Genomic DNA, 10,652 nt, shown 5'->3' with positions numbered 1-10,652 from the left:
GTGAATGCAGAAGCCTGGACCACAAGGATATAGGGGCAGACATGGGCACTAGAACAGACCAGTGGGTTCAATACCTGGTCTACCACCATTCCAAACTGTCACACCCTGCTGTGCCTTAACTTTCTCGTGCCTCAGTTTCTATATTTGAAAACAGGCAAAATGCACTGTAAAGATTAACTGACTTAATACAGTGCTGACGCTTAGACCGGTACTTGGTATGTGGCAAGCCTCAAAAAAAAACCCTTGCTATTATTATCGCCAACACTCAGGCCGCTCAAGATCTTCCCAGGCTCCACCCAACGGCACAGTCAAGGCTGGCTTCTCCCCAAGGCAAACCAGGCCTCCCTTCATCTGCCCCCACCACTTCCACCCCCAGCCCCAACACCAGCTCCTGCTGTGCCTTTCCAGCCCCCAAAGCCTGCAGAGGCCAGGGCCTGTTCCCAGCAGCTCTCACAGCGGGGATGCGTGTTTCCAGCACCAGGACTTCAGACGCCGCAGCCTGGCAGGAATGTGAGGTCCAGCAAGAAGAGCCTATGAGACGGCCAGCCACTGAAGAAGGAGGAGACCTGGCTCCCAGACCGGGGTGCCCACAGTGTCCACTAACGGTGTGAGACAGAGAGAAGGGGCTGGCGTCCACTGCCCACCTGCCTGGAGACCTATTTCAATGAGGAACTGCCTTTTTCAGCAGTCTGCTTTCTTCTCTGAATATTCCTGCTTTTCCTCTCTGATAGGCTGACTGCCTCCCCTCCAAACTGCCCATACTGGGGATTGAACCCAGGGACTTTGCACTAAGCTACAGCTCCAGTCTTTATCTATCTATCTATCTATCTACCTATCTATTTATTTATTTATTTATTATTTGAGATGAGGTCTCATTACACTGCCTAGGTTGGGCCTGAACTTGCAATTCTCCTGTCTTAGCTCCCAGAGTGCTGGGATTATAGGCCTATACCATCATGCCCAGCTGAGCTGAATGCTTTTTAATGAACACCTACTAATTGCCAGGCTCTTTCCTCATAATGTCTCACCTACTGCCCTGAACCAGCTGATGAGGTATATACCCTCTCATTTTACAGTGGAGGAAATGGTGAAACGCAGTGAAGAAGACCTAGGAATTTGAACTCCAAAGTCTATGCATATTCTTTTACCCCAAGGGCGCTTCCAGAGGCCAAGGTCCTGCTCCTCCTTTTCCCAAGGGGACCCAAGCCTAGCTGGTTGTGGCCCAAGACCCTGAACAGGACCATTATCTCCTTTATTCCCTGCAAGGCCTTGGCTTCTCCTATACTGCAGCCACCAGCATTGTCTAAAGATTGCTCTGAATGATGGCCTTCAGTGTGGTGTCCCTGAAGCTAGCCAGTAAGAACTGATATAACCATTCTGGGCACCAGATTTCTAGCTGGTAGATGCAACCTGGAGCCATTATCTTGCTAAGAGGCTGGGGCAGCTACTGAGATCTCCCCAGACAAGCTGGGTGCATTGCAAGGAGTGTCTGGGATAGAATGATCTACCAGTCATCCTGCTTGTGCTGTGCATGCTAAACTCTCATACCCTGCTGGCCCCACCTCCTTTTGTTAAGAGGGTCACCAAAGGCATGCAGGTCAGCACCCACAGGAGACAGGAAGGAGAAGTAGGAAAACATTTGGGGCGGGGGAATTGGTTTCAGTCCCAGATTGGCCTTTTCCACATTGCATAATGAATGCCAAGCAAGCCACATCATCATCTAAAAAAATGGCATTGATCCTAATTGTTTTGCAGAGTCTCAACATAGCCCAGTACTTGCCACCATGTCAGGAAATGTCACTTCCTAACTCCCCTTGGAGGCCAAGACCAAGGTAGCAAAGAACTCAGCAGGTGGTCACATCCCGAGTCTTATCTCTGCCCTTGACCTCAGTGTGTTTGCAGATGACCCTGAGGCCACTAACCCCCAGCTCTGCCCCAGCTGGGCGGAGCTGTGACCTGTTACCCTTCAGCCTCAGCTCGTACTGATCTCCACCACCCGAGCTGTGCTGAGTGAGCTCCAGCCAGCCACCCAGGGGTCCCAGCAGCACAAGGAGCAGCACACAGACAAATGGCAGCCGAGGTCCCTGGTGACTGGGGCACCTGCCCCACCACCCCTGTCCAGGGCTGTGGAAAGTCATCTGGCAAGGACAAACCCGGTAAGCTGGGCTGATGGGCAGGGAGGAGGCAGGCAGTAGCATGTGGCATGGAGTGAGCACCCCCTAAGTGAGCCCCAGCTGTTGGAGTTTCTTTTCTCCATAAATCCTGGCAGAAGGCCAAGAGATACACTTCTTCCAATTCTCTGGCCTCCTCCCAAAGTCCAGCAGAGGAGATACCATTACTCTGAAAGAGTGAGGGCAGTTCAGGGAGCAAAAGCAGATTTGCCACTGTAGTGCAAGCGCCTTTTGTATTTAGTTTTGCTCATAGAGTTGTTTCAGAGGCAATTTGGGAGAGCTTACATTGGAAAGTTTAACAATAAGTTTAATAATAAACTAGACACAGAAATATCATGAAGTAGGAAAGAAGAAAGTAAAATTGAAATATGTTTAATAAAGATAATGTGTTCAGGAATATAGTTCTGATAGTCCTAGCTGGCAGAGTCAAAAAGGGAAATAACATGCACTGGAAAGGAGTCAGCACAGTTTTTGTTTCTTGACGCTTTGTGCAATAGGCACTGAGTGCTGTGGAGGGTAGAGTCATTGACTCCACATTTATAGAAATTCAGAAGCAGATTACCCGAGTCTATTGGCTCACAAGAACTTTTTGTTTTTCTGGTACCGGGAATCGAACTCACGACCTTGTGCTTGCCAGGCCAGTGCAAGTGCAACCAAGTGAGAATGGTTGTCGCCCAATTAGAGCTTTCTGTTGATCCATCTTGACCCAGGCACGCAAGGAGTTGGCGGTTTCCTCAGCTGTACTGTAAACCTGTGCTTTCAAACTTTCATATGCAGGCAATTTGCTAGGGAGCCTTGTTAAAATGCGTTTCTAATTCAGGAGCTCTGCAACTGTCAAAACTTCCCCAACCGACCATTATGGGCACCACCTTTGGAGTAGCAGGTTTGGAGGCCCAGGTTTCTGTAGTTTCTGACCTCCTTCACTGGAAAGGCAATGCCACATCTATCACAGACACGGAGAACCTATTCCTGGGTTCAGCGCAAGCTTCCTGGAGGTGCTAGGCAGAACTTCTGCATTCCAGTGGGCCACCTTGGTCCAGTCACAAGCTACCACACAAAAGTTTATTAAGTACCCGCTATGTACCAGGGAGCTCCTTTGGAGAAACGGCCCACACTACCTCCTGTCCTTTTCCCACTGTACCCTTAACACCTGCCTCCGGAGCTTTCTCCACACCCTTGCATTGGTCACAGTTAAATCTCTGCAGACACACAGTTTCTCACTACCTTGAGCTCAGTTACCTTTTCCTCCCTGGAGAGTTCAGCTTCCAGTAGAGGGCTGGAAGGAGGGCTATGCTATGCTTATACCACAGAAGGGTAACACACTCTGCAGTGCAGGGATATTAGAGTGCATACGGCACAGTCCCCAAGGCCCCTAAGCCACACTTTATAATGTGATGCAATCTGCACCATGGGTTCACAACAGTGTGCCATGGAAATCAGTTTGTATGTCTAAATCTCAGGCCCCAGTATGATTTGCCAGCCTGGCTCACAGGCCTTTCCCTCCCCTTGCCCTGGGTGTGGCCACGCCCCCTGCACTGGGTCATCACGATCACCAAGAAAATTCCCCCCTTTGCCTGAGTCACCTTCAGGACCCTCTCCATGGCAGCCTGTCCCCATTCCCTCTTTCACAGAAGGGAACAGCTCCCAGGACCCAAAAGCTTCAGGGGAATCTTTTGGTACCTGGTCAATGGAAGGAGACCGTCAGCAGGGAGCAGTGTCTTCCCTGGAGCCAAAGCCCACCCTGCCCAGCTGAGACAGGACCAGATCCAGGTGGCCTGGCTCCAGGCCACGGCTGTCAGAGTCTATCAGGGCCCATGGTTTCCTCTGGCTATCTTGTTTTAACAGTCAATTAAATCTTTCAGTCTCATAAAATGGATGTCCTTTGTCTTGGCCTATAAATGCTGGGTCAATCCATGAGGCTAAGAATGATCCGCGTTCTACTTCTGTCTGGTCCAGGTAGATCATGAATCTAGATTCTCATTCTGACTACTCTTGTCTTCAGGAAAGGGGTGATCCCAGGAGCTCTATAAATAGAATATTCAGCAACTCCAAGTGCCAACATGATGAATGCAAGAATGGATTGGCTGGATCAGCAAGGCATCAGCACTGGGCATACACAGGAGGATAACAGGGGGGCCAGGAGCCCTGTGTCACACAAATGATGATATTTCAGCAAAGATTTGGAGAAAGGGAGGGGCCATGGGGACCCCTGGAGACCAGGCAGAGGGGATGGCCAGATTGGTGGTCCTGCATGAGAACCTCTTCGGAGAACCCTGCCTCATGTGTTTGAAGGAAAGGGAAGCCAGCTGGGCAAGATAGAGTGTGAACAGAGGCCGATAGAAGATGAAGCTAAGAGCCAGTTAATTATGCTGGCCTTGCCACCATTCCCAGAACTTGGCTTCCACTCTGAGACCAAAGGAAGGTTTGCGCAGAGGAGTGACAGGGCCTTGCAAGGATAGCACAGACTACCTCACTTTGGCCTGGCTCCCAGGGACTGGCCTTAAAAGTGTTCAGCAAAACTTAGGGTATCACCCTCCTACTGGAGCAGACGAGGGCTCATCTGAATTGACCCTCAAACTTCAGGAAACATCTATAGAGCTCGAATCCACACCAGATCCCATGCCTACTTTCCTTCCTCTCTCCCTCATTCCTTCCTTGCCTTCTCATTCTGCCTCTCCCTTTCCCCTGGGGAATCCACAAAACACCTACTGTCTGAGGGACAGTAGATAAATCCAAGGTCCCTTCCAAGGATTCTGGAAGATCCCAGAGCATTTCCATTTTCCAAGCTCAAGCTCCTTGCAAGAAGGATGCTCAGAGATCCCCACCAGCCAAAGCAGATATTTAAAGAGCAGCTACTAAGCCAGCAACAATATCAAGGAGTGCTAGAAACTAGATTTTGTTTTTTTCCTAACAATTACTAACAACCCACTACAGAGACTATTCCCCAGACCCAGTATCCCCGGTGCAAGGTCTGGCACAGGGAAGTGACTGAGAACTGTCACAGAAGCTCAGAGAGTGTGGTGTCCTGGGAAAGGGTGGGACACGAGGATCTCTAAAGAAGACCAACTGACAGGTCCTGGGGCTGGCCCACTAGAGAGCTGGAGCAGGGCGTTATGGGCAGGAGGAAGCCATGGCCCTGAGAAGGTACAGGAGCTCCTGGCACTCTCAGAAGCATTTCCTCCACGGGAAAGCCTGAACACCACCTCCTCAGCTCTGCTGTACATTTTAGGATCCAACAGTAGGGCCGTTTTTGAGGCCTGCCTTCCCTACCTCTGGCCTCCCTTGGGCTTATCTCCCCCATGCAGTTTGAATTCTTGGAAAGCAGGACTCTTCCACTTCCTAAGAGTAACCTGAAGCTCCTTATCAGGGATTGGTGAAATGTGGCCCCCAGAATATTTCAGAAAGAGTCCCATGGGCTAGGGAACCCCCACTTGGCCTCCAAGAAGTGAAATTGGTATCCTCCTCAACCATCAGAATCCACATTCCTCACCAGTCCCTGTCAGCAGTAGGTGTGGCATTAGAGGATGCACTGGCATTAAGGGCAGGTGTGGGGGTATTAGGGGGTAGTGTCCCAGGCCCAGGGGCACTTTCTCTAGGGCACAGTGCTCTTCTGGGGTCCAAGATGCCGAGCCAGGGCTCTCGGTACCCAGCAGCTCCTGGAGGGCCAAGGCAACCACCAGACTTCTTCCTTGCCTATTACAGGGAAGGGTCGAAGTCCTCCCCAAGGGTGAAAGGGGACACAGGTGTGTCAGACCACAGAAGCTTGGCTGCACCTTCAGAAGAGGGGTCTCCGGTGCTCCCTTCATGGCAGGGGAGGGAAATGTCCAATCCAGACGGCCTTGGCCTCTGTCCACCTGTGCGTTCTCAAACTGCCTCTCGACCTGCTATGATGGCCTTAGCCATAAAACGCTCTTGGAACAGAAATGTCCCACAATTAAGGAAGCGTAGAGGTCACTCTGTCCCCCAGCCCCAGCGGGTCCTGGTTAACAGCCATTGGGAGTTCTGCTTACTTTAACTGTGTGCAGACGGAAGTGGTGGGGCTGGCTCCGAACCTCCCGGGGGAGGAGGATAGGGACCAAAGACCCTGCGGCACTACGATCGCAGCTCGGGGGAGGTAGCCGAGCCGGATAAGCCGCGGCGGGCTGGAGGGCGGCCACCTCCCGCGCGCAGGTCCGGCCCCCGGGCGCACGGGCGGGGCGCGGGGAGGGAGGAGCTCGGCCGAGCCACCGCCTCCGCCTGCGACCTGCTCGGCCGAGGCTGCTCGGAGCGGCGGGCCGCAGAGGTGAGTGACCCTGCCCGGCCGCTGCGGGGCTGTGGGCCGCGCCTTGTCCCCGGGACCCCACCCGCGTGCACCCTGAGCTGTCGCGGCACGTCTAGCGACCCGCGTGCTTTAAGGCCGAGCCACGTGCCCCGGCGCCAGAGGATCCCGGTCCCGGTCCCCAGCCCTGTGGCTTCCTCCCCGAGGGACGGAAGCCGCTTGTGCGCGGCGGCCTGGGCAGTGCTGGGGACCCATGTGGGGAGAGTGGCGCGTGGAGCCCGGGTGCAGACGTACGTGCCCCTCCCAGCGGCCCTCGCCAGGACCTCAGGTCCGGTGTGCCCGGCTCTGGAGCCCTGTCCCGCCCGTCCGAGAGGAAGGCGGGCGGCTGTGGGCGGAACCTTCCTCCCCAGTCCTCCCAGACTCTTAGCCAACCGTGGCAGGGTCACCGGACAGTCGTCCCCAGAACGCTGGACTGTCCACTGCCGGCTGCTGCCTGCAGTGCCGTTGCCTGGGAAGTTCCCTCTCCTCCCTTCTTCCCTGAAGTGTGGGGGCATGCTTCCCGGACAGGTGTGGCTAGAACTTTGGTCACTCTGTGTAGATGAAGGCTGTTAATGTCCTTTGGGAGCCGAAAGCTCCATCTAGGGGGAAAATGCGAGCAGGTGCTAGCATGGAGCACCAAGAGGCCTCCCGGGTGACCAGGGCCACCTCTGAAATAGGCTTCAAAAGCGGGGGGTTCTGGAAATGACCCCGGGGAGGTACTTCTGTCCATCAGAGCGCAGCCGTGATCTAACTAACAGCAAACATGGATTGTGTGTTTGTGTGGGCCTGGCCCCTTGTTGCATCAGCCTCTGCACCCAACATCTAGCTAATGCTCGCAGCAGAAGACACTGCTGCTGTCTCTTGTTACACTGGGGGTGCTGAACCTCAGAGAGCCCCAGTATTTTGCGAGTATACATAGGATGCAAATTGCAGAAGTAGGATTTGCACACAGGTTTGTCAGACTTGAGAGCCCAGCAGAGCCTGCTGGTGGAACAGACAAGCTGTGTGTACTCAGGATGCCCACCACCCACAGCATTCAGTGCTGGGGGCCGTGTGTCTGCAGGACCAGAATGTCTTACCTGGGCGTGGGACCTGAATGGTCTTACCCTTCAGTCATCTGCAAGGTCTGTTAAAAATGCAAATGCCCAGGTCTGTCTTCAGCTAACCAAATCTGGACCTGGACGCTCATCTCCGTCACCGATGGCCTGTAGAGGGGTGCCAGGGAGCAGCTACTTCATCAATGTCAGGTGGATGAAGAGACCCAGTGGGACAGAAGGTGTCACGGAGGGAGTTCAGGAAGGCTTCCTAAAGGAGACCTCAGCCAGGCACCCTAGGAGGATGGTGTGCAGTTGACATGGAGGAAGTGGTGCTCGCCTCAGTCAGCAGGGAGCCAGGCTTGGCGAGCTGGTCAGCTGAGGATTGAACAGCCTGCACCAAGCCTGCTGAGGTCCCCGGGACCCAGCCCAGCCAAGCAGATGTGCCCTCTGCAGCCCAGTGACATCAAGAGGGAGACACTGCTATCATTCATGGTTCCTGTCCGAGTCCCAGGGCTCCTCCCTGATAGACTTATCAGAGATCAGAGTGCTAGGCAGGGACTCAGGGAGTTTAAAAGTGAAAGTTCTTGACCAGAGTCCAAAACGGGACACCTGAGCACCTGGTGAGGCAAAGACTAGCTGGCTGGCTGTAGGGAGAGCCTGGCTTCGGAGCTGGGTGGGCCCGAGCTGAATCTCAGCTGATACTGAAGTCCTCAGCCCTCTGAACTTCTTTATTGCTGAGCCTTGCCAGGGGCTTGGGACATGACAGCCCTGTTGAGCAGGGACCATGGTGCCTGTCTGGGGGTTAATTATGTTGAATGCTGAATTGTGGGAGTTCGTTAAATATCACCCTCCTCTCTTTTCCCCTAGTGTTGAGTGTTAATCTGAGGGGATCTTTTATACTTCTTGCTATTCTAATCTGAACCCCTAGGTTCCCTAGAGAAGACAACTGAACCCCAGAGAGTCCAAGGCCTCCAAGGTCCTCAGTGTCTGGTTCAGGAGGAGAAGCGTAGCCACCTGCTTCTTTCCCTGTGCTACCTGCAGATGAAAAGCTTAGTGGGCAGTGATTTTCAGGCAGATTGTGGATAAGGTTGGAAGCAGGCGATTGGGAATTAGAATTCCTCCTTCCAGCTGAAGCTGGGTCCACCCTTTCCTGCCCTCCCTAACATGTACAGAGGCTCTAGCTTCCTGGGCTGGGCAGGCAGCAGCTGAGTAAGTTTAAGCACTCCATGAAATTGCTTTCTAGTATCACGACCAGGAATGGGTTTCCTGATTTACAATGGGGAATTTTGCCAGTGTAAGTAGTTATTAAAACCTAAGGCCAAGTTGGCTCCTTCCCTCCCTTCTGGGGTTGCAGTGGCATGTGCCTCTTTTCCTACTTCTACCCATCTCCATGGACCCCATCCAAGTTAGCGAAGCTGGGTGATTATAGAGCCTGAAGGGGCGAAGGCAGAGGGTCAGGTGGGGCACCAGGCAGCAAGCAGAGCTGCCATAGAAGCCTCACTTCCTGTGCGTCTCCCAAACTGGACCCTCATAGTTCCTAGGCCTAGTTCCTAGGCACACTCCAGCCTGCTGAGCCTTCCCAATCTGTGTGTGTGCACCAGCGCCATCATACCTGAAATCACAGTTCTCATACATGAACACTCAGCCTTCCATGTGCTGGGTCCTGGGCCATGCCGTGTATTCATGAGCTTTTGTGTGAGTGTGTGTGTGTGTGTGTGTGTGTGTGTGTGTGTGTGTGTGCTACTAGGGATTGAACCTAGGGCCTTGAACTATATTCTAGGCCTTTTTTAAAATTTTAAGATGGACTCTTGCTAAGTTATTAAATTCCCCAGGTTGGATTCAAACTTGCAGTCCTCCTGCTTCTGTCTCCCCAAGATCTGGGTTTACAGGTATGTGTCACCATGCCCAGCCACATGAGTTCATTTGTACCTCGAGGCTCTTAGGAAATGGAGAGTATTATTCTCCACAACCATGGAACTTTCCTAGGGACAGACTCTTCTTTCAAGCCTTCTTCAAACCTGAGACTCCTAACCACAAACTCCATGCCTGTCCAAACTCTGCTTCATTATTTATTTATTCAACAAACATTTACTGAGCACTAACTTTGTGCCAAGCACTCTAAAACCAGCTGAGTCCCACTTCTGGCAGGATCAGTGTCTTGGTTGTCGTTTGTCACCCCCAGACACCCCACCCCTCCCTATATTTCTGAATATAAGTACAGAAACCTCCCTAGCAGAGCTCAGGACCCAAATGCTAGCAAGGATTAAGAGGCAACACTTCTCCTTCACTGGAGATGCCCAGTGCTGTGCTGTGTGCAGGGCCGCCGGGAGCTGCTAGTGAATCATAAACTCCTGCCCTATTGCTCAGCCCAGTCCCTCCTCCCATGCTACCAGCTCTCAGAAACACTACCTTGAACCAACCATGGTTCTGTTGCTGGGGAATCAGTCCTTTCTCGGCTTTTCACAGTTTGTCCTCATACGACACCGTCTCACCTGCAGAATGTGCATCAGGTGAGCAGCAGTTGTTCTGAGGTCAGGTGGTACTTTATTCCTACCTCTGTCTTCCTCTTAATGACAGTGGGGTTGGCATCCAAGCAAACAGCCCATTTAAAAAAGAAGTGCCCTACTGTGCTGGGATGGAAACCCCTTGGGCTTCAAGCATGCCAAGGCAAATACTTTACCACCGAGCTAACTCCCGCCCCAAGCAGCCCATTTTTAAAGCCTTCTTGAGCTATCAGATTAGGAGATTAAACTTGATAGAAAAAAATACAGCCCCTGGGTTATAGCACAGGCTGGTGGCATCACTGTAAAGGAATGTGGGGATTGGCGAAAGGCTACTAAGTGCAGGTGTGGTGCGGGCTGTCACAGCAGGACTCTCACGCTGGAGACACTTGAAGCGACCCTTCCTGTTACTGTGGGCATCTGATGCTTGTAGACTGGCTGTTGAGTAAGGTTTGTGATTTTACTGATGGGCTAGAGGGTGATGGGTCACCTGCTATCGGGGTGAGGGTCTCTCAGGTGAACTGGCTCTGGGTGCACAGCTGGAGGACAAGGTGGCTGTACACAGGACCCTCCAGGTAGAGTCTCGCCTGCTACCATCGGAGAGGGCTCTGCTGAGGCTCCCCGGTGGCTGTCTGGAGGTATGCAT

The 10,652-nt window shown here is 52.8% G+C and overlaps 1 protein-coding gene across 2 annotated transcripts in view; it reads left to right on the top strand.

Annotated features, from left to right (window-relative positions):
* The first annotated feature begins 1,999 nt into the window (after positions 1-1,999).
* The window catches only part of Steap3 (STEAP family member 3, metalloreductase), a 43,330-nt gene continuing 34,677 nt past the window's right edge, over positions 2,000-10,652 (top strand). Inside the window, exon 1 of one of the 2 annotated variants that reach the window (XM_005397680.2) lies at positions 2,000-2,156. In XM_005397680.2, the coding sequence (XP_005397737.1) occupies positions 2,069-2,156 (88 nt within the window). In that variant the 5' untranslated portion in view covers positions 2,000-2,068. Of the gene's footprint in view, positions 2,157-6,355; positions 6,454-10,652 lie in introns of those variants that run through there. The other variant, XM_005397681.2, reaches the window with a different exon arrangement.

This window comes from Chinchilla lanigera, unplaced genomic scaffold (assembly GCF_000276665.1).
Source record: "Chinchilla lanigera isolate Chin_1 unplaced genomic scaffold, ChiLan1.0 scaffold00058, whole genome shotgun sequence".
Classification (NCBI taxonomy): domain Eukaryota; kingdom Metazoa; phylum Chordata; class Mammalia; order Rodentia; family Chinchillidae; genus Chinchilla; species Chinchilla lanigera.
Note: the sequence above shows the minus strand (reverse complement) of the source record. Positions and strands in the feature narration are given on the sequence as shown.